The 24,835-nt window shown below is 39.4% G+C and overlaps 1 protein-coding gene across 18 annotated transcripts in view; it reads right to left on the minus strand.

Annotated features, from left to right (window-relative positions):
- The window catches only part of SCMH1 (Scm polycomb group protein homolog 1), a 216,712-nt gene that overhangs the window by 159,285 nt on the left and 32,592 nt on the right, over positions 1-24,835 (minus strand). For 10 of the 18 annotated variants that reach the window (XM_069588061.2, XM_069587931.2, XM_069587894.2 and 7 more), the window contains one exon: positions 8,357-8,434. The exons of 5 other annotated variants lie outside the window; for them this stretch is intronic. In XM_069588061.2, coding sequence (XP_069444162.1) covers positions 8,357-8,381 — 25 coding nt within the window. In that variant the 5' untranslated portion in view covers positions 8,382-8,434. Of the gene's footprint in view, positions 1-8,346; positions 8,435-24,835 lie in introns of all 18 variants that reach the window. 3 more of the 18 variants (XM_069588053.2, XM_069587930.2, XM_069587886.2) reach the window with 1 other exon arrangement.

Consider the following 24,835-nt stretch of genomic DNA (forward strand, 5'->3'; position numbering starts at 1 on the left):
TCTACATGAATCAGCCACAGGTGCACATGTAGCACCCCATCCTGAACCCCCCACCCACCTCCCTCCCCACCCCATGGCTCTCTGGGTTTTCCCAGAGGATCAGTTTTGTGCCCTGCGTCATGCATCAAACTTGCACTGGTCATCTATTTTACATACACGTTTCAGTGCTATTCTCACCTTCTCCCACAAAGTCCTTAAGTCTGTTCTTTACATCTGTGTCTCTTGCTGCCTTGCATATAGGATCATCATTACTGTCTTTCTACATTCCATATGTATGTGTTAATATACAGCATTGCTGTTTCTCTTTCTGACTTACTTCACTCTGTATTATAGGCTCCAGTTTTTTTTCCATCTCATTAGAAATGACTCAAGTGCATTCATTTTTATAGATGAGTAATATTCCATTGTGTATATGTACCACAACCTCCTTATCCATTCATCTGCCAATGGACATCTAGGTTACTTCCAGTCCTAGCTATTGTAAACAGTGCTGCAATGAACACTGGGGTACACGTGTCTCTTTCAATCCTGGTTTCCTCAGTGTGCATGCCCAGCAGTGGGATTGCTGGGTCATAAGGCAGTTCTACTTCCAGTTTTTTAAAGGAATCTCCACACTGTTCTCCATATTGGCCCAGAACGACTTATTGAAGAAGCTGTCTTTTCTCCATTGTATATTCTTGCCTCCTTTGCCAAAGATAAGGTGCCCTTAGGTGTGTAGGTTTATCTCTGGGCTTGTATCTTATTTCATTGTTCGATATTTCTATTTCTAGGCCAGTACCATACTGTCTTTGTGACTATTTTTTTTTTTTTTTTTGTAGTATAGTCTGAAATCAGGAAGGTTGATTCCTTCACTTCCATTTTTCCTTCTCAAGACTGCTTCGGCTATTCGGGGCATTTTATGTTTCCATATAAATTGTGAAATCCTTTGTTCTAGATCTGTGAAAAATATCATTGGTAGTTTGATAGGGATTGCACTGAATTTGTAGATTGCTTTAGGTAGTATAGTCATTTTCATAATATTGATTCTTCTAATCCAAGGACATGAAATCTCTCTCCATCTGTTTGTGTCAACTTCGATTTCTTTCATTGTATCTTCTATGTTTTCTGTCTTCTAGTTTTCTGCATACAGGTCTTTTGTCTCTTTGGGTAGGTTTATTCCTGGGTATTTTATTCTTTTTGTTGCAATAGTGAATGGGATTGTTTCCGTCTCTGATTTTTCACTGTTAGTGTATAGGAATGCAAAGGATTTCTGTGTATTAATTTTATACCCTGCAACTTTACTATATTCACTGGTTAACTCTAGTAATTTTCTGGTAGAGTCTTTGGGGTTTTCTGTGTATAGTATCATGTAATCTGCAAATAGTGAGAGTTTTACTTCTTCATTTTCAATCTGGATTTATCTCCTTTTGTTCTCTGATTGCCATGAATAGGACTTCCAAAACTATGTTGAATAAAAGTGGTAAGAGTGGGCACCCTTGTCTTGTTCCTGAACTTAGAAGAAATGCTTTCAGATTTTCACCAATGAGAATAATGTTCGCTTTGGTTTTATTCTATTAGGCCTTTATTATGTTGAAGCAAGTTTCCTCTCTGCCTACTTTCTGAAGAATTTTTATCATAAATGGGTGTTGAATTTTGTCAAAAGCTTTCTATGCATCTATTGAGATGATCATATGATTTTTATCCTTCAGTTTGTTGATATGGTATATCACATTGATTACTTTGTGTATAATGATGCATCTTTGCATCCCTGGGATAAATCCCACTTGATCATGGTGTATGATCCATTTAATGTGTTGTTGGATTCTGCTTGCTAGAATTTTGAATTTTTTGCATCTATATTCATCAGTGATACTCGCCTGTAATTTTCCTTTTTGGTGGTATCTTTGTCTGCTTTTGGTATTAGGGTGATGGTGGCCTCATAAAATGCGTTTGAGAGCTTTCCTTTCTCTGTTGTTTTTTGGAAGAGTTTGAGTGAGATAGGTGTTAGCTCTTCTCTAAACTTTTGGTAGAATTTGCCTGTGAAGCCATCTGGTTCTGGGCTTGTGCTTGTTGGAAGATTTTTGATTAGTTTCGATTTTGGTCCTTGTGATTGGTCTATTCATGATTTCTATTTCTTCCTGGTTCAGTTTTGGAAGGTTGTACTTTTCTAAGAATATGCCCATTTCTTCCAGACTCTCCATTTTATTGGCATATAATTGTTCACAGTAGTCCCTTATGATTCTTTTTATTTCTGTGTTGTCTGTTGTAATGTCTCCGTTTTTGTTTTTATTGATTTGAGTTCTCTTCCTTTTTTCTTGACAAGCCTGCTAGTGGTTTGTCAATTTTATCTTCTCAAAGAACCTGCTTTTAGTTTTAGTCACCTTTAATATTTCATTTCTTTTATTTCTGCTCTGATCTTTAAGATTTCTTTCCTTCTACTAGGCTTTGGTTTTTTGGTTGCTGTTGCTCTTTTTCTAGTTGCTTTAGGTGTAAAGTTACGTTGCTTGATGTTTTTCTTGTTTCTTGAGGTAGGCTTGTAGTGCTATAAACTTCCCTCTTATCACTGCTTTTACTGCATCCTACAGGTTTTGGGTCATCATATTTTCATTGTCATTTGTTTCTAGGTATTTTTTAAAATTTCCTTTTGACGTCTTCAGTGACCTGTTGGTTATTTAGAAGTGTGTTGTTTAGCCTCCATGTGTTTGTGTTTTTTTACAGTTTTTTTCTTGTAAGTTATATCTAGTTTCATACATAGTGTTGTGTTCAGAAAAGATGTTTGATACAATTTCAATTTTCTTAAATTTACTGAGCTTGATTTGTGATCCAAGATGTGATCTATCCTGGAGATTGTTCTATGTGCACTTGAGAAAAATGTGTATTCTGCTGTTTTGGGATGGAATGTCCTGAAGATACCTATTAGGTCCACATGGTCTAATGTGTCATTTAAGGTTTGTGTGTCATTTAAGGCTTGTGTTTCCTTAGTAATTTTTTGTCGTGATGATCTGTCCATTGGTGTAAGTGGGGTGTTAAATTCCCCTACTATTATTGTGTCACTGTTGTTTTCCCCTTTTATGGTTGTTAGCATTTGCCTTATGTATTGAGGTGCTCCTATGTTGGCTGAATAAATATTTATAATCATTATATCTTCTTGGGTTGATCCCTTGGTCATTATGTAGTGTCCTTCCTAAACTCTTGTAAAAGTTTTTACTTTAAAGTCTATTTTGTCTGATATGAGTATTGCTACCCCTGCTTTCTTTTGATTCCCATTTGCATGGAATACCTTTATCTATCCCCTGACTTTCAGTCTGTGTCTTTAGGTCTAAAGTGAGTTATCTTACAGGCAGCATATACATGGGTCTTGTTTCTATATCTATTCAGCCAGTCTGTGTTTTTTGCTTGGTGCATTTAATCCATTTATATTTAAGGTAGTTATTGACATATATGTTCCTACTGCCATTTGCTTAATCATTTAGGGTTTGTTTTTGTGGTCTGTTTCTTCTGTTGTAATTCCTGCTAGAGAATTTCCTTAGCGTTTATTGTAAGGCTGGTTTGGTGGTGCTGAATTCTTTCAGCTTTTGTCTGTAACGCTTTTGATTTCACCATCAAACCTAAATGAGATCTCTGATGGGTAGAGTAATCTTGGTTACAGGTTTTTTTCTTTCATCATTTTTTTCTTTCACTTTAAACACCTGCATAGTTCCTACTGAAAAATTAGCTGTTAGACTTATGGAGATTTTGTGAATGTGTGTCTGCTAAGTTGCTTCAGTTGTGTCTGGTTCTTTGCAACCCTACGGACTGTAGCCCACCAGGCTTCAGTGGGTATTCTCCAGGCAAGAATACTGCAGCAGATAGCCATTTCCTTCTTCAGGGGATCTTGTCAACCCAGGGACTGAACCTAGGTCTCCTGCATTGAAGGCAGATTCTTTAACCTCTGGGGATTCCTTTTTATGTTATTTTTTTCCCTTTCCCCTTGCAGCTTTTAATATTTTTTTCTTTGTGCGTAATTTTTGTTAGTTTGATTAATTTATATGTGTCTTGGTGTTTTTCTCTTTGGGTTTATCCTATATGGGATGCTCTGGGTTTACTGGACTTGGGTGGTTATTTCCTTTCCCATTTTAGGGAATTTTTCAACTCTTATCTCCTCAAATATTTTCTCATACTCTTTTTCTCTTTATTTTGGGACCCCTATAATTCAAATGTTGGTGCATTTAATACTGTCCCAGAGATCTTTGAGACTGTCCTTAATTCTTTTCATTCTTTTTTCTCTCTTCTGCTCCACGGCAGTTACTGAGGGCTTCCTGGTGGCTCAGTGGTAAACAGTCTTGACTGCAATGTGGGCATCCTAGGTTCAATCCCTGTGTCCAGAAGGACCCCTGGAGAAGGGAATGGCAACTCACTCTAGTATTCTTGAGTGAAGAATCCCCATGGACAGAGCAGCCTGGTGGGCTATAGTCCATGAGGTTGCAAAGAGTCAGACACAACTGAGTGGCTAACACTTTGATGACTGTTATTTCTATCATTCTATCTTTCAATTCACTGATCCATTCTTCTGCCTCAGTTATTCTGCTATCGATTTCTCCTAGAGTACTTTCAGTAATTGTGTTGTCACTGTTTCTTTATTTCTTCTAGGTCTTTGTTAAATGTGTTAAATGTTTCTTGTATTTTCTCCACTCTATTTTCAATATTTTGAAACTTCTTTACTATCATTACTCTAAATTATTTTTCAGAGAGGTTGCCTACTTCCTCCTCATTTATTTGGCTGTATACTTTTTACCTTGCTCCTTCATTTTCTGTTGTTTATTTTGATGGGTGGGACCGTGTTCCTGTCTCACTAGTTGTTTGGCCTGAGGTTTCCAGTAGTAGAGTGTGTAGGCAGTTAGATAGAGCCAGGTCTTGGTATTGAGATACAGACCTCTGGGATCCCTCACTCCGATTAATATTCTCTGGAACTTGATGTTCTCTGTTACTCCAGCAATGTAGTGGAGTGTGGGAATAAAAAGAAAAAAAGGCAGAACAATAACAAAGTATAAAAAATAAAACCGCCTGAAGGGTAAAACCAGACTTCAATAGCAATGAGAGAGAAGAAAAGAGAAACAAAAAAGTACACACACACACACATACATATATTTTATATATATATATATATGTAATAAAAATGAAAATAAGAGTGAGTAGAATAACAACAAAGAGTATAGATAATAAAATAAGCATGGAAAACTAACTGAAATAGTAGAAAGAATAAGAATATATATGAAACAACCACTGGAGGATAAAACCAAACTCTACTGGTAAACAGTAAAAATCCAAAAGGCAAAAAAAAACCTTGGCTTTGAAGGGTGGGCGTAGATGGTGAGTGGCTCAGGTGGTGGAAATGGTTAGGTGGAGATGGGATTTAGGTGGGGGTGGAATCCTGACTTAGGACCCAAGCCTTCAGAAAAAGCCCTGGGTGGGGTTGGGGGAAGGTCCAGGCTCAACCTACCTGAGGGGGCCTCTGCAGTGCGTCTGGATTTGGGGTGTGGAAGATAAGGACCAGGTCCCTAGGAGGCTCCCCAGGGGCAAGTGGGTGGCACAACACCAGATGGATTTCCCTCTCCTCTGTACCAGAAGGACCATCCCCTGGCTGCCCCCGCTATATCTCCCCTCCCTCCTATACCTGCAGGACCTACATGGGCAGAGGGTATCCTTGGAGGTGGCCCTGGAGGACAGAGGGGGCCCCTGAGGATTGGTCCCCAGGGAACAGAGGGCTCACCCTGGAGGGTGGAGGGGGCTGAGAGGGAGGGGGCCCTGGAGGATGGAGGGGGCCCTGAGAAGTAGGAGGGAACCAGATGGTAGAAAGGGATCCTGGATTGGGGAGGGCCCAGGCTAGAGAGCAGACAGGGTCCCTGGAAGGGTGAGGAGGCCCACAGAGGATGGGTACCCTGGAGGGTGGAGGGGACCTTCCAGATGGCCGAAAGCTCAGCCTGGAAGGAGGAGGGGCCTCTGGAGGCTGGAGAGCCAGGAGGGGGACTCTGGATGGTGGAGGGCTGGGCCTGGGAGCCTTAGGAGGCTTCCCAGAATCGAATGGGTGGCAGGACACCAGGTAGTTCCCTGCTCTTATAACCCACAGGAGCCTCCCCAAACCAGCCCACCTTTTTCTCTCCAAAAATGAGCCTCCCTACTCCCTCTTACATCCACAGGATCCACCCAAGTGGACGGGGGTCCCTGAAGAGTGACGGGCTCTTCCAAAGGGTAAAGAGGGCTGGGGAGGGTAGACAAGGCCCCAGAGAGCAGAGACCCAGGCCCTTGGGCCCCAGAAAGCTCCCTGGGGCCAAGTGAAAGGGGAACCCCAGGGGCTTCCACAGTAGATCTTCTGATCTCACCAGAGGTCCCCCAACCCCCGCCCAGAGGAGCAGGTGCACTGCTCCCAGCACTCAAAGGCACCCCAGCCACTCCCAGTACCAAACTACACCTCCCCCCAGTCACCACTAAATGAAAGGGGAGCCCCAGGGGCTTCCCCTAGTGGATCCTCTGATCCCTGAGGGATCCCTACCCCTCTCAGGTGAGCAGGCACGCTGCTTCCAGTGATCAAAGGTGCTCAAACCGCCCAAGGCACCAAAGCCACTCCACCTCCCCGAGCAACCCCACAGTTGCTGGTCATCAGGGTTCAAGTTTCCTCCACTCCCCCTTACCCGGTTGTTCCCAGGGTCCTCCCTTCAGCCTGTCCACAGGAGGTCCCCTACTAGCAGCTGGTGAGTATCCCAGGCGTGGGGAGACATGCCTCCCTGTCTTCCCTCACCCCAATCTTGGGTCTACCCTCAAAGCATTCCTGACATTTCATTTCTTCAACATACTTCTCTCTGACAAACTGGATTAGAGTGGAGCTTCACTTGGCATTCCTACTACTGTGGCTGTTTTCATTGCACTATGATGCACACGCACGCTTCAACAATTCACATTCCTCTTTGTTTCATACCTCTTTTCAAAACCTATCCTGTAGAGCAGGGAATAGAAAACTTTTTGAAAAGAGCCAGAGGGTAAAAAAATTCAGTTTTATGGGATATATGGTTTCTGCTACAACTACTCAATTCTGCCATTGTAGAATGAAAGTAGCCATACACATTAACAAATGCACATGGCTATATTCCAATAAACCTTTATTTACAAAAACAGGCAGCTGACAGGATTTGGCCTATGGACCACAGCTTACTGATCCCTGATCTAGAAGAATCTTCCCTAAATAACTTTGCCTAGCTGTGATTACTCCATTATCCTACTTCAAAATACATGTACTATATTCATTTACAAATAGTTATAAACTTCTGAATATTTTTATGTGGTCAGTCTCTCACTTAGAATACTGTACAGATTCTTCAAGGAAAACTGTCATTTCATTCATAGCTAAGCCTAGGAGTAACACTGAGTGGTAAGGACATTAAGACAAATGAATCCGTCTACGTGCACAAAGAACTCACAAAGAGCAGATTAACAGGACAGACAGCAACGCAAATACACAATCATAATATAATGTGATTTTTGCTATAAGAGAGATTTGCTATACAAAGTGCTCTGAGAAAAGCAAAAGGAATGACTGACTTTGCTTGGGGAGAGGAGGAAAGTTTCACAGATGACTTTAGGTAGGATTGTCAGAAAAGAAAGATGAATAGGCATTTGTGTTAAAGGCAATGTAGTATAAAAGTACTAAGACATGGAAATGGATTAAGTGTATGGATAATAACCAGCAGCTACTATAGATGGAAAGGGGAAGCGAAGCTACAGAGACAAATGACGGAAACTGAACAAGATGAGAATACAAAAGAAAGTATCAGCAAAGAGTGCCATTTGCCACAATAAGACAATGGTATACACATAATGAGGAGTCTGGATGATTCTAGAGATTATATTTAAATATTCAATGTCATGATTTGATTTATTAATAATATTTTATACCCATAAAGAGGCTGTAACTTTTTCATAGACTTTCATGTATATTATTTTTAATGTTCATACAGCTTCCATACTTACATGTCTACTAAATTCTAATAGTGATCATGAACTTATGAGGTAGTAAGAAGAGTAAGATTTAAAGGCAAAAAGATTCGGGACAAAATCTTGCAGTTTATAGGAACAACATGTTGAGTAATGTTTCCACAGAACAGGAATAGCAACAGTCTCTGTTTCATAAGATTACAGAAAAGACTATTTGAGACAATTATGTGAAGAGTACCTTATAAAAGAGCTACAAAATGACATGCAGGATTTGTGAAATTGCAGGATAAGTTGGTAAGAAAGGATGAGATACTTTTATTTACTTGAACAGCTTTCTGTGACACATACATTCATCCACAGCCTAACAGAAGATAACTCTTCATTTCTATCACATATAAGTACAGGTTCTGACCTTTTCGAGGATCTGATTTTTGCATGGTATCATCAGCTATATCAAATAGGAATTTCCTCTTTAACAAGATGGAGAAATCTAGAAGCAAAAGATTAAAAAAAATTAGAAATATGAACAATTGTAGATCAAAGGAGACCTGCAATGAAATTAGGTTTTAATCAGAGAAAACCAGCAGGCTGAACACCCAGAAGGGCTTCCCAGGGGCAATAATTTAGTTAAGTTTCCAATTTCCAGGATCCTTCCCTCAGCTTTTTGAGTTCAGAACCCTGATTCTGTTAAAAACAGAACAGACTTTTCAGGGCATTAATAGGTAATTTTAAACAACAATAGATAAACTAGAAGGTTACTCTATTAATTCACTGTGAGAAATATAACAGCCATATAACCAAAGTATTGTACACTGAAAACTACAAACATCGCTGAAAGAAATTGAAGAAATAATGAAGTATAAAGACACTTACATTCATGAATTAGAAGACTAATGTTAAGACAATACTACGTAAAGATCTACAGACTCAATGCAATCCCTATCAAAACCCCAATGATGTTTTTCTGCAAAAATAGAAAAAGCCATCCTAAAATTCACGTGATATCTCAAGGACCTCTAATAGCTTAAACAATCTTGAAAATGAAGAATAATGTTAGAAGACTCACAATTCCTGGCTTCAAAACTTACTACAAAGCTATAGTAATTGAAACAGTGTATGTGAGGGTACTAGCAGAAGGACAGGCACACAGACCAACACAACAGGGAGCCCAGAAATAAACTCAAATATGTACAGTCAAATGATTTTTAATAAAGGTGCCAACAACATTCAATGGGGAAAGAATACTCTTTTCCACAAATGATGCTAGGAAATCTGGATACCCACGTGCCAAAGAATGAAGATGGACCTTTAGCTTATACCATATATAAAAATTAACTCAAAATGTATCAAGACCAAAACTTTAGAGCTAAAATTATAAAACGTTTAGAGAAAACAGAGAAGAAAATCTTCATGACACTGAATTTTTCAATAATTCTGGAATTTGACATCTAAATCTCAGGCAACAAAAGAAAAAAAGAGATAAACTGAACTTCATCAAAATGAAAAACATTTGTGCATCAAAGAGCACTATCACATGGATGAGAAGAAAACCTACAAAATGGCAGAGAACATTGGCAAATCATTCATCTGATAAGGGACTAATCACTAGAATATGTACAGAACTCCTCCAATTCAATGACAAAAAAAAAAAAAAAAGAAAGAAAGAAACACTCAAAAAATCCAACTGAAAAATCAGCAAAGGACCTGAATAGGTATTTCTCCATTTATCTACATGTGCGTGCTAAGTTGCTTCAGTCATGTTCAGCTGTTACGATCCTATGGACAGCAGCCCACCAGGCTCCTCTGTCCATGAGACTCTCTAGGCAAGAATACTGGAGTGGGTTTCCATGGTCTTCTCCAGGGGACCTTCCTGACCCAGGGATTGAACCCACATCTCTTACATTTCCTGCACTGGCATGCAGGTTCTTTACCACTAGTGCCGCCTGGGAAGCCCCCGTTTATCTATGTAGATGGCCAATAAGTACATAAAAATCAACATCATTAATCATTAGGAAGGTGAAGGTGAAGTCGCTCAGTCGTGTCCAACTCTTAGCGACCCCATGGACTGTAGCCTACCAGGCTCCTCCGTCGATGGGATTCTCCAGGCAAGAATACTGGAGTGGGTTGCCATTTCCTTCTCCAGGGGATCTTCCCAACCCAGGGATTGAACCCAGGTCTCTCGCATTGGAGGCAGACGCTTAATCATTAGGAAAGTGCAAGTTAAAGTCACAATGAGATACTACTTCACACCCACTGGGGTGGTTATTATGAAGAAAAAAAGAAAAATCCTAAGTGCTAGCAAGGATATGGAGAAATTAGAGCCCTTGTGAATTGCTAGTGGAAATTAAAAAATGGTGCAGCTGCTGTGGAAAACTTTAAAAAGTTAAACATGGAAATACCAAATGACCCAGTAACTCCACTTCTAGGTATATTCCCAAAAGAACTGAAAACAGGGACTGAAACAGGTACCTGTGCACAAATGTTCAGAGCAGCATTATTCACAGTAGCAAAAGAGTAGAAACAATCTAAGTGTCCACCAATGACTGACCGAATAAATAAAATAAGGCTTATACATACAATCGAATACTATTCAGCCATAAAAAGGAATAAAATTCTGATACACGCTGCAACATGGATGAATCTTGAAGACATTATGCTCAGTGAAATAAGCCAAGTACAAAAGGCTAACTACTGTATGATTTCACTTGCACTTGGCAACTGGAATAGGGAAATTCCTAGAGAAAGGAAGTAGAACAGAGGTTATTAGGGGCTGGGCAAAGAGGGGGAATGGAGAGTTATGATTTAATGGGTACAGAGTTTCTGTTTGAAATGATGAAAATATTCTGGAGTTGGACAGCAGCGAAGGCTATACGTCACTATAAATGCACTTAAGCATTAAAATGGTAAAATGATAAATTGTTATATATTTTAAAAATATATTTTTAATTGAAGGATTGTATTGTATTGGTTTGGTTTGGTTTCTGCCATACATCAACATGAATCAGTCATAGGTATACATATATCCCTATACATATGTCCCTGCCCTCTTGAACTCCCTAACACCTCTCACCCCATCCCACTGCTCTAGTTTGTCACAGAGCCCCAGTTTGAGTTCCCTGAGGCATACAGCAAATTCCCACTGGCTATCTATTTTACATATTGTACTGTATATGTTTTCATGATACTGTCTCAATGCTTCCCACCCTCTTCTTCCCATCCTGCATCCACAAGTCTGTTCTTTATATCTGCGTCTCCATTACTGCCCCGCAAATAGGTTCATTAGTATCATCTTTCTAGATTCCATATATATGCATTAATATATACTTCTCTTTCTGATTTACTTCCTCTGTATAAAAAGCTCTAGGTTCATCTACCTCGTTAGAATTAACTCAAATGTGTTTCTTTATATGGCTGAGTAATATTCCATTGTGTATATATACCAGAGATTCTTTATCCATTCATCTGTTGATAGACATCTAGGTTACTTTCATGTCTTAGCTACTGTAAATAGTGCTGCTATGAACACTGGGGTACATGCGTCTTTTTCAATTATGGTTTCCTCAGGGTATATGCCCAGTAGTGGGATTACAGGGTCATATAGTAGTTTTATTCCTAGTGATTTTAAGGAATCTCCATAGTGGCTATATCAATATACATTCCCAACAGCAGAGGAACCGGGTTCCTTTTTTCCCACACTCTCTTCAGTATTTACTGTTTGTAGATTTTTTGATGATGGCCATTCTGACTGGTGAAGTGATATCTATTATAGTTTTTGATTTGCATTTCTCTAATACTGAACGATGCTAAGCATGTTTTCATGTATTTATTAGCTACCTGTATGTCTTCTTTAGAAAAATGTCTGCTTAGGTCTTCTGCCCACTTTTTGATTGAGTTGTTTGTTTTTCTGGTATTGAGTTGCACAAACTGTTTGTACATTTTAGAAGTTAATCCTTTGTCAGTTGTTTCATTTGCAATTTTTTTATCCCATTTTGAGGGTTGTCTTTTCACCTTGTTTATAGTCGCCTTTGCTGTGCAAAAGCTTTTAAGTGTAATTAGCTCCCACTTGTTTATTTTTATTTCCATTACTGTAGGAGGTGGGTCACAGAGGATCTTGCTGTAATTTATATCAAAGAGCCTTCTGCCTATGTTTTCCTCTAAGAGTTTTATAGCTTTGGGTTTTATGTTTAGGTCTTTAACACATTTTGAGTTTATCTTTGTTCTTTGTGTATGGTGTTAGGAAGTGTTCTAATTTCATACTTTCACATGTCCAGTTTTCCCAGCACTATTTACTGAAGAGACTATCTTTCACCATTGTAAATTTTTGTCTCCTTTGTCAAAGGTTAGGTGCCTGTAGCTGTGTGGGTTTATCTCTGGGGTTTCTATCTTGTTCCATTGATCTATATCTCTGTTTTTGCACCAATACCATACTGTCCTGATGACTGCAGCTTTGTAGCACAGTCTGAAGTCAGGAAGGTTAATTCCTCCAGCTCCAATCTTCTTTCTCAAGATTGCATTGGCTATTCAGGGTCTTTTGTGTTTCCAAACAAATTGTGAAATATCCTCGTTCTAGTTCTGTGAAAAATGTCACTGATAATGTGACAGTGACTGCACTGAATCTGTAGATTGCATTTAATAGTATAGTAACTTTCACAATACTGATTCTTCCAATCCAGGAACGTGGAATCTCTCTCCATCTGTCATCTTTGTTTTCTTTCATCAGTGTCTTATAGTTTTCTGTACACAGCTCTTTAGTCTCCTTGAATAGGTTTATTCCCAGTATTTTATTCTTCTTGTTGCAGTGGTAAATGGGATTGATTCCTTAATTTCTCTGATTTTTCAAGGTGAGTGTATAGGAATGCCAGGGATTTATGTGTAATGATTTTGTATCCTGTGACTTTACTAAATTCACTGATTAGCTCTAGTAATTTTCTGACAGTATCTTTAGGGTTTTCTATGTATAGTATCATATTCTCTAAAAACAGTGAATTTTCCTTCTTTTTCAATTTGGATACCTTTTATTTCCTTTTCTTCTCTGACTGCCATAGCTAGGACTTCTAAAACTATGCTGAATAACAGCTGTGAGAGTGGGCACCTTTGTCTTGTTCCTGATCTTAGAGAGAATGCTTTCAGTTTTTCACGCACTGAGAATAATGCTTGCTCTGGGTTTAGCATATATGGCCTTTATGTTGAGGTAGGTTCCTTCTATGCCTGTTTTTTGAGAGTTGGTATCATAAACAGATGCTGAATTTTGTTGAAAGCTTTTTCTGCATCTACTGAGATTATCACATGGTTTTTTATTTTTCAACTTGTTAATATGGTGTATCATACTGATTGATTTGTGTATACTGAAGGATCCTTGCATCCCTGGGATAAACCCAACTTGATCATGGTATATGATCTTTCTAATGTGTTGTCGTATTCTGTTTGCTAGGATTTTGTTGAGGATTTTTACATCTATGTTCGTTAGTGATACTGGCCTGTCATTTTCTTTTTGTGTGTTATCTTTATGTAGTTTTCGTATCAGGGTGATGGCAGCCTTGTAGAATGAGTTTGGAAGTGCTCCTTCCTCTAACTGTCTGAAAGAGTTTCAGAAGGTTAGGCATTAGCTCTTCTTAAATGTTTGACAGAATTCACCCGTGAAGCCATCTGGGCTTTTGCTTTTTGGGAGTTTATTTTTAATCATAGTTTAGATTTCACTGCTTGTGACTGGCCTGTTCATACTTTCTATTTCTTCCTGGTTCAGTCTTGGAAGGTTGACTTTGTCTAAGAATCTATCCATTTCTCCCAGGTTGTCCATTTTATTGTCTGCTGTTGCTCATAATAGTCTCTTATGATCCCTGGTATTTCTACATTGTCAGTTGTAACCTCTCCTTTTTCATTTCTAATTTTGTTAATTTGATTTTTCTCCCTTTTTTTCTTGATGAGCCTGGCTAATGGTCAGTTTTGTTTTTCTTTTCAAAGAATCCACTTTTAGTTTTATTAATCTTTACTATTATTTCATTTCTTTTTCACTGCTCTATCTCTGATTTCTTTCCTTCTACTAACTTTAGGGGATTTTTTAATTCGTCTTTTTCCAGTTGTTTTAAATGTAAAGTGAGGTTGCCTATTCTGTTTTTCTTGTTTCTTGAGGTAGGACTGTATTGGTATAAACTTCCTTCTTAGGACTGCTTTTGCTGCATCCCACAGGTTTTGGGTTGTAGTTTTCGTTGTCATTCATTTCTAGGAATTTTCTGATTTCTCTTTTTATTTCTTCAGTAACTGATTCATTCTTCAGAATCATACTGTTTAATCTTCATGTGTGTTTTATATTTTTTTTTCTTGTAATTGATATCTAGTCTCATAACACTGTGGTCAGAGAAGATGCTCGATATGATTTCATTTTTCTTAAATTTACCAAGGCTTGATTTGTAACCCAAGATGTCTATCCTGGAGAATGTTCCATGTGCACTTGAGAAGAAAATGTATTCTGCATTTGGATAGAAAGTCCTGAACATATCAATAAGGTCCATCTGCTCTAATGTGTCATTTAAGGTTTGTGTTTCCTTTTTAATTTTCTGTTTTAATGATCTGTCCATTGGTGTAAGTGGGGAGTTAAAGTCCCCTAGTACTACTGTATTACTGCCAACTTCCCTTTTATGTGTGTTACTGCTTGCCTTATGTATTGAGGTGCTCCTATGCTGGCTGCATAAATATTTACAAATCTTATGTTTTCTTCTTAGATCAATCCTTTGATCATTACTTGCTTCAAAGCAGGAGATCCCAACCTTTTTGGCACCAGGGCCCAGTTTCATGGAAGACAATTTTTCCATGGATGAGGCAGGGAGTGGTTTTGGGATGATTCAAGTTCATTACATTTATTGTGCACTTTATTTCTATCATTATTACATTGTGATATATAATGAAGTAATTACACACCTCACTGCTCATCTGATAGGAGGTGGAACTCAGCAGTAATGCAAGTGATGGGGAGCGGCTGTAACTGCAGCTGAAGCTTTGCTCACTTGTCTGCTGCTCATTTCCTGCTGTGCGGCCCAGTTCCCAACAGGCCACAGACCGGTACTGGTTCATGGTCCAGGGGCTGGAGACCCCTGTTTTAAAGCACCCAAAAATCTGGCATTTTTCATTTAAATAGGGGGGGGGGAAGAGCTGAGGTTCTGAAATTAAACAAAATTAATTATAGCATCCAAGGTCACATGGCTACTAAATGGAAAGGCTAAAATTAAGGGCTAATTTCAAAGCCTATACTCTCTTTGGTTTCATTATGCTTGCTTACTATAGTTTAAAAACAACAAGAAATAAATCCCTTCCCTAGTTTACTTGTGATAGGCTATAGTATATAGAGAGAGGTTTGGCAAATAGTCAAGTGCTATGTAACATAAGAAATTACTATTAGCACAAGGAAAGAGCTTACTAAGGCAGTGGCTTTCAAACCTTTTCAGCTACGATCTTAAATCCAGTAGTTTTTATAACAGTATGCATTCCTGAAAACCTTACATCTTACAAAATTATGCACCAAACATGGGCTTGTGGTTAAAACAGAGTTATGAACAGACTAAAAGCCCATGGAACTTTGTATCCTTTATATATATACACACATACTTCATAAGGATTTCAGTCACTCAGTTATGTCCCACTCTTTGTGACCCCGTGAACCGCAGCACACCAGGCCTCCCTGTCCATCACCAACTCCTGGAGTCTACCCAAACCCATGTCCGTCGAGTCGATGATGCCATCCAACCATCTCATCCTCTGTTGTCCCCTTCTCCTCCTGCCTTCAATCTTTCCCAGCATCAGGGTCTTTTCCAATGAGTCAGCTCTTCACATCAGGTGGCTATAAGTATTGGAGTTTCAGCCTCAACATCAGTCCTTCCAATGAATACCCAGGACTGATCTCCTTTAGGATGGACTGGTTGGATTTCCTTGCAGTCAAAGGGTCTCTCAAGAGTCTTCTCCACCACCACAGTTCAAAAGCATCAATTCTTCGGCGCTCAGCTTTCTTTACAGTCCAACTCTCACATCCATACATGACTACTGGAAAAACCATAGCCTTGACTAGATGGACCTTTGTCGGCAAAGTAATGTCTCTGCTTTTTAATATGCTGTCTAGGTTGGTCATAACTTTCCTTCTAAGGAGTAAGCGTCTTTTAATTTCATTGCTGCAACTGCCATCGGCAGTGATTCTGGAGCCCAGAAAAATAAAGTCAGCCACTGTTTCCCCATCTATCTGCCATGAAGTGATGGGACCAGATGCCATGATCTTAAGTTTTCTGAATGCTGAGCTTTAAGCCAACTTTTTCAGTCATTAATAAATGGTTAAAATTAGACCCAACAAACTAAATATAAGGAAGAATGGTATAATCCACTTTAGGATACTTTCCAATTAAAATTATTTTTAAAAATAAGTTTTAAGGTGTAATGGAATAAACCTGTAGTAATTCAGAACACTAAGCTTCTAAGAATGACTTATTTCTCCAAGGTTTTCTGGAGTGAAAATTTGAATGTATGTCACCATATGCAGACAGGAGCCACTTAATAAAAGCTTTAAAGAGATAAAATTAAAACCTGAAGTCAGATTCATATGGGTTTGGGGACTGATAAGAGATTATTAACCTGTTCATCATTTTTCAATCTGTTCACACTGCCCAAGTAGACATTTGAGAGATGTCTATGCCTCACAGTACCAGAGATCTCAAGATCAACTTTATTCTGTTAGAAGGTAATAGGATAGACTCCTAGTTAGGAACTCACTCCTTAGATGTAGAGCTCTGAGAACAGAGTAAATCCTCACTGTTTAGACCATAGAGACAGGTACATAAAGTAATTTGGACTCATTAACAGAGGAGTATCTATAAACCATTTCATAAATCATCCCCCAAAGTCTCAGGTTCTCATCCTAAACAAGTGAGTTACGAATTCCTGACATTTTCCAGAGTCTTGCAGGAAACATACAGAATTACAAACTTGGGGCAAATATGGTTTTTCTATACCAAGAAATTGAGATGCAACTTTGAAACTTGGCCTGGTTCATTCCTGGTTCATTCACTGAAGTCACCCCCTCAGGGCTTCAAATTCCTCACTTTAAAACCAAAAGATTACAATTCAGGCACATCCCATGTTTACCACACACTAGCTGCATGCCTCTGGTTCATCATCCACCCTTACATGTGTTTGATTTTATGGTTTTGTAGAAAATACTATTGCTATTGAAATAAGGAAAATTTATCAAATGAAATCAGCTGTCTTCCTGTGAGCTACTCAGGCAATTGTCTTGACACCCGTTTCTAGTTGGGACACTGAGATCACTTCTTTATTCACTGTAATAGGAAGCTAGACCATACAAAGGGGCTTCCAGGGAAATGTATCTTATGTGAATCTGAAACAGCAGTCTCAGGAAAAGGCTCTCTTCTCTAGAAAACTGATTTGACTGAGAGGGTATGAAATAATCTTTGACATATGTATTAAGCTAAAGAATATTATAGATTAAAAAAATTATTTGGGGGTAATAGAGAAAGAATATATAATAAGTATTCTAAACAGCTAAGGCAGAAGAGTGGTACCACTTGCCAGCAGTCACTCAACATTTACTAAAAACTTTCTTCATGATACTTCTTGAGAATAACACCTTTTAAAGCAAGTCAGAAATCTCTGTATATAACTAAGACTCAGCAGGAACCAACAAGCATGAGAAGAAAAAACATAAGTCCAGTTTCAATTCACAGACAGAAATGTATGGTTATTAAGCTTTCTGAGTTTTTTTCTTTTTTTTAATCTGGGAAAATTAGCCTTAGAACACAAGATGCTTTCCTCAGCTTCCTTAGCTTTTGATCCAGCAACTCATCTCTTCAGTTTAGTTCACTCGCTCAGTTGTATCCGACTCTTTGTGACCCCATGAATTGCACCACGCCAGGCCTTGATGTCCATCACCAACTCCCAGAGTTCAGACTCACATCCATTGAGTTGGTGATGCCATCTAGCCTCTGGATGATGCGATGAGGCGATGTCTCATCCTCTGTCATCCCCTTCTCCTCCTGCACCCAATCCCTCCCAGCATCAGAGTCTTTTCCAGTGAGTCAACTCTTCACATGAGATGGCCAAAGTACTGGAGTTTCAGGTTTAGCATCAGTCCTTCCAATGAACACCCAGGGCTGATCTCCTTCAGAATGGACTGGTTGGATCTCCTTGCAGTTCAAGGGACTTTCAAGAGTCTTCTCCAACACCACAGTTCAAAAGCATCAATTCTTCAGCACTCAGCTTTCTTCACAGTCCAACTCTCACATCCATACATGACCACAGGAAAAACCATAGCCTTGACTAGACGGACCTTTGTTGGCAAAGTAATGCCTCTGCTTTATAATATGCTGTCTAGGTTGGTCATAGCTTTTCTTCCAAGGAGTAAGCGTCTTTTAATTTCATGGCTGCAATCAACATCTGCCGTGATTTTGGAGCCCAAAAAATAAAGTCTGACACTGTTTCCATTGTTTCCCCATCTATTTCCCATGAAGTGATGGGACCAGATGCCATGATCTTTGTTTTCTGAATGATGAGCTTTAAGCCAACTTTTTCACTCTCCTCTTTCACTTTCATCAAGAGGCTTTTAAGTTCCTCTTCACTTTCTGCCATAAGGGTGGTGTCATCTGCATATCTGAGGTTACTGATATTTCTCCCAGCAATCTTGATTCCAGCTTGTGCTTCTTCCAGCCCGGCGTTTCTCATGATGTACTCTGCATATAAGTTAAATAAGCAGGGTGACAATATACAGCCTTGACAACCTTTCCTATTTGGAACCAGTCTATTGTTCCATGTCCAGTTCTAATTGTTGCTTCCTGACCTGCATACAGGTTTCTCAAGAGGCAGGTCAGGTGGTCTGGTATTCCCATCTCTTTCAGAATTTTCCACAGTTTATTGTGATCCACACAAAGGCTTTGGCATAGTCAGTAAAGCAGAAATAGATGTTTTTCTGGAACTCTCTTGCTTTTTCAATGATCCAGCAGATGTTGGCAATTTGATCTCTGGTTCCTCTGCCTTTTCTAAAACCAGCTTGAACATCTGGAAGTTCATGGTTCAAATATTGCTGAAGCCTCACTTGGAGAATTTTGAGCATTACTTTACTAGCGTGTGAGATGAGTGCAACTCTGTGGTATTTTGAGCATTCTTTGGCATTGCCTTTCTTTGGGAGTGAATGAAAACTGACCTTTTCCAGTCCTGTGGCCACTGCTGAGTCTTCCAAATTTGCTGGCATATTGAGTGCAGCACTTTCACAGCATCATCTTTCAGGATTTGAAATAGCTCAACTGGAATTCTATCACGTCCACTAGCTTTGTTCGTAGTGATGCTTCCTAAGGCCCACTTGACTTCACATTCCAGGATGTCTGGCTCTAGGTGAGTGATCACACCATCACGATTATCTCGGTCATGAATATCTTTTTTGTATAGTTCTTCTGTGTATTCTTGCCACCTCTTCTTAATATCTTCTGCTTCTGTTAGGTCCCTACCATTTCTGTCCTTTATCGAGCCCATCTTTGCATGAAATGTTCCCTTGGTATCTCTAATTTTCTTGACGAGATCTCTAGTCTTGACCATTCTGTTGTTTTCCTCTATTTCTTTGCACTGATCGCTGAAGAAGGCTTTCTTATCTCTTCTTGCTATTCTTTGGAACTCTGCATTCAGATGCTTATATCTTTGCTTTCCTCCTTTGCTTTCTTTTTTAAAGTTATTTAATTATTTATTTATTTTTAATGTTAAAATCTTTAATTCTTACATGCGTTCCCAGACATGAACCCCCCTCCCACTTCCCTCCCCATAACATCTCTCTGGGTCATCCCCATGCACCAGCCCCAAGCATGCTGTTTCCTGCATCAGACATAGACTGGCGATTCGATTCTTACATGATAGTATACATGTTAGAATGCCATTCTCCCAAATCATCCCACCCTCTCCCTCTCCCTCTGAGTCCATTTTGGTCTCCTTTGCTTTTCACATCTCTTCTCACAGCTATTTGTAAGGCCTCCTCAGACAACCATTTTGCTTTTTTGCATTTCTTTTCCATGGGGATGGTCGTGATCCCTGTCTCCTGTACAATGTCAGGAACCTCCATCCATAGTTTATCAGGCACTGTATCTATCAGATCTAATCCCTTAAATCTATTTCTCATTTCCACTATATAATCATAAGGGATTTGATTTAGGTTATACCTGAATGGTCTAGTGATTTTCCCTACTTTCTTCAATGTAGGTCTGAATTTGGCAATAAGGAGTTCATGATCTGAGTCACAGTCAGCTCCCAGTCTTGTTTTTGCTGACTGTATAGAGCTTCTCCATCTTTGGCTACAAAGAAACTCATCTCTTAACTAAAATCTACTTTAATTCTTCTTCATTTTAAGTCTCCAGGATTAGTGGTACATTGTATTTTAGAGAACAACTTTATATGCTAGTACTAGTTAAGAGTTCTCCAGAAATTTATTTCATCAAAATCATTGATCAGTGTTGAACCTGTGTGATACTCTTTAACATACAGCAGTGACTCATAACTTTTTTTCCTCTTGAAATACCTGAAGAATACAAAACACTCCTATCAGCAAGGCCAAGCTCATTAAAGGCACTGGTTTTCTGCAAAAGGGTAGGAGGTAGGATTAATTTGATGGGAGAGGAAGGCTTCACTAGGTGGAGATTCCACCCAGGTTCTAGAATATACAGGGGTATTTGTGTACGTAGAAAAAGCAACTCCCCCAGTCTATATTCCACTGCTTTCCCCCCGACCCAGGGTCTAGAACAGTGCTATCCAACAGAAATATACTTCAAGCCACTTACGTCATTTTAAGTTTCTGTGTCATTTTAAAAGTAAAAAAAGAAAAGGTGAAAATAATTTTAATAATGCACTTTATTTATTCCAATATATTGAAACAGTATAAAATACTAAATATAAAATACTATAAATATAAAATACTATAAAAATCAATGGAAAGTTTATATTCTTTTTAATATTAAGTCATCAGAATCTGATGTGTATTTATAATTATAGCTTATCTCAATTCAGATGCTAAATTTTCATCAGAAATACTTGATATTTATTTTTTATAAAACTTACAGCTGAACAGAAGATTTTTATAGTCAAAATTACTGAAAACACTTTAAAATTTTCCAGTAACTGTATGGAGACTGTTTTAAAATTTAATTAAAATTAAATAAAATTCATAATTCAGTTACATTAACCATGTGGCTAGTGTGTTAAGACAACCCATAACTAGAAGAAATAAATAATACAAATTAAACATGAAGTACTATGTGCCACCATGACCCGTCCATCTTGGGTGGCCCTACACAGCATTGCTCATAGTTTCATTGAATTAGACAAGGCTGTGGTCCATGTAATCAGATTGGTTAATTTTCTGTGACTGTGGTTTTCAGTCTGTCTGCCCTCTGATGAAGAAGGATAAGAGGCTTATGCAAGTTTCCTGATGGGAGAGACTGACTGAGGGGGAAAACTGGGTCTTGTTCTGATGAGCTGCCATGCTCAGTAAATCTTTAATCCAATTTTCTGTTGAAGGGCAGGGCTGTGTTCCCTCCCTGTTATTTGACCTGAGGCCAAACTATGGTGGAGGTAAGGAAGATAATGGGGACCTCCTTCAAAGGTCCCATGCAGGCACTGCTGCACTCAGTGCCCCCAGCCCTGCAGCAGGCCACCAAGATGGAGGGGTCATGGTGGAGAGTTCTGATAAAACGTGGTCCATTGGAAAAGGGATGAACCACTTCAGTATTTTTGCCTTGAGAACCCAACCCCATGCACAGAATAAAAAGGCAAAAAGATAGGACACTGAAAGATGAACTCCCCAGGTTGGTAGGTGCCCAATATGCTACTGGAGATCAGTGGAGAAATAACTCCAGAAAGAATGAAGGGATGGAGCCAAAGCAAAAACAACACCCAGTTGTGGATGTGACTGTTAATGGAAGTAAAGTCTGATGCTATAAAGAGCAATATTGCACAGGAAACTGGAATGTTAGGTCCATGAATCAAGGCAAATTGGAAGTGGTCAAACAGGAAGGAGCAAGAGTGAACATCAACATTCTAGGAATCAGCGAACTAAGATGGACTGGAATGGGTGAATTTAACTCAGATGACCATTATATCTACTACTGCGGGCAGGGATCCCTTAGAAGAAATGGAGTAGCCATCAAAGTCAACTAAAGGGTCTGAAATGCAGTACTTGGATGCAATCTCAAAAACGACAGAATGATGAATGATCTCTGTTCGGTCCAAGGCAAACCATTTAATATCACGGTAATCCAAGTCTACGCCCTGACCAATAATCCTGAAGAAGCTGAAGTTGAATGGTTCTATGAAGACCTACAAGACCTTCTGGAAGTAACACCCAAAAAAGATGTCCTTTTCATTATAGGGGACTGGAATGCAAAAATAAGAAGTAAAGAAACACCTGGAGTAACAGGCAAATTTGGCCTTGGAGTACAGAATGAAGCAGAGCAAAGGCTCATAGAGTTTTGACAAGAGAACGCACTGGTCATAGCAAACACCCTCTTCCAACAACACAAGAGAAGACTCTACACATGGACATCACCAGATGGTCAATACCAAAATCAGATTAATCATGTTCTTTGCAGCCAAAGGTGGAGAAGCACTACACAGTCAGCAAAACAAGACCAGGAGTTGACTGTGGCTCAGATCATGAACTCCCTATTGCCAAATTCAGACTTAAATTGAAGAAAGTAGGGAAAACCACTAGACCATTCAGGTACGACCTAAATCAAATTCCTTATGACTATACAATAGAAGTGACAAATAGATTCAAAGAATTAGATCTGATAGACAGAGTACCTGAAGAACTATGGATAGAGGTTCGGGACACTGTACAGGAGGCAGTGATCAAGACCATCCCTAAGAAAAAGAAATGCAAAAAGGCAAAATGGCTGTCTGAGGAGGCCTTAACAACAGCTATGACAAGAAGTGAAAGGCAAAGGAGAGAAGGAAAGATCTGAATGCAGAGTTCCACAGAATAGCAAGAAGAGATAAGAAAGCCTTCCTCAGTGATCAGTACAAAGAAATAGAGGAAAACAACAGAATGGGAAAGACTAGAGATCTCTTCAAGAAAATTAGAGATACCAAGGGAACTTTTCATGCAAAGATGGGCACAATAAAGGACAGAAATGGTATGGACCTAGCAGAGGCAGAAGATATTAAGAAGAGGTGGCAAGAATACACAGAAGAACTATACAAAAAAGATCTTCACGACCCAGATAATCACGATGGTGTGATCACTCACCTAAAGCCAGACATCCTGGAGTCCGAAGTTAAGTGGGCCTTAGGAAGTATCACTAAGAGAAGGCAATGGCACCCCACTCCGGTACTCTTGCCTGGAAAATCCCATGATTTTCCAGGAGGAGGAGGAGCCTGGTAGGCTGCAGTCCATGAGGTTGCTAAGAGTAGGACACGACTGAGCGACTTCACTTTCACTTTTCACTTTCATGCATTGGAGAAGGAAATGGCAACCCACTCTAGTGTTCTTGCCTGGAGAATCCCAGGGATGGGGGAGTCTGGTGGGATGCCCTCTATGGGGTCGCAGAGTCGGACACTACTGAAGCGACTTAGCAGCAGCAGCAGGAAGCATCCTTACAAACAAAGCTAGTGGAGGAGATGAATTCCAGCTGAACTATTTCAAATCCTAAAAGATGATGCTGTGAAAGTGCTGTACTCAATATGCCAGCAAATTTGGAAAACTCAGCAGTGGCCACAGGACTGGAAAAGATCAGTTTTCATTCCAATCCCAAAGAAAGGCAATGCCAAAGAATGCTCAGACTACTGCACAACTGCACTCATCCCACATGCCAGCATAGTAATGCTCAAAATTCTCCAACCCAGGCTTCAACAGTACTCTAACTGGGAACTTCCGGATGTTCAAGCTGGATTAGGAATGGCAGAGGACCCAGAGATCAAACTGCCAACATCTGCTGGATCAACGAAAAAGCAAGCAAGTTCCAGAAAAACATCTATTTCTGCTTTATTGACTATGTGAAAGCCTTTGACTCTGTGGATCACCACAAACTGTGGAACATTCCTAAAGAGATGGAAATAACAGACCACCTGACCTGCCTCCTGAGAAATCTGTGTGGAAGGAAGGAACAGTTAGAACTGGACATGGAACAACACATCAGTTCCAAATCAGGAATGGAGTACGTCAAGGCTGTATATTGTCACCCTGTTTATTTAACTTATATGCAGAACACATCATGCAAAATACCAGGTGAGATGAACCATAAGTTGGAATCAACAATGTCAGGAGAAATATCAGTAACCTCAGACATGCAGATGACACGATCCTTATGGCAGAAAGCAAAGAAGAAATAAAGAGCCTCTTGATGAAAGTGAAAGAGGAAAGCAAAAAAGTTGGCTTAAAGTTCAACATTTAGAAAACTAAGATCATGTCATCTGGTCCCATCACTTCATGGCAAATAGGTGGGGAAACATTGGAAACAATGACAGACTTTACTCTTTTGGGCTTCAAAATCATTGCAGATGGTGACTGCAGCCATGGAATTAAAAGATGCTTGCTCCTTGGAAGAAAAGTTATGACCAACCTAGACAGCTTATTAAAGAGCAGAGACATTATTTGGCCAACAAAGGTTCATCTAGTCAAAGCTATGGTTTTTCCAGTAGTCATGTATGAAAGTGAGAGTTGGACTATAAAGAAAGCTGAGTGCCGAAGAATTGATGCTTTTGAATTGTGGTGTTGGAGAAGAGTCTTGAGAGTCACTTGGACAGCAAGGAGATCCAACCAATCAATTCTAAAGGAAATCAGCCCTGATTATTCATTGGAAGGACTGATGCTGAAGCTTAAACTCCAATACTCTGGCCACTTGATGCAAAGATCTGACCCACTAGAAAA

Source organism: Ovis canadensis, chromosome 1, assembly GCF_042477335.2.
Source record: "Ovis canadensis isolate MfBH-ARS-UI-01 breed Bighorn chromosome 1, ARS-UI_OviCan_v2, whole genome shotgun sequence".
Lineage (NCBI taxonomy): Eukaryota > Metazoa > Chordata > Mammalia > Artiodactyla > Bovidae > Ovis > Ovis canadensis.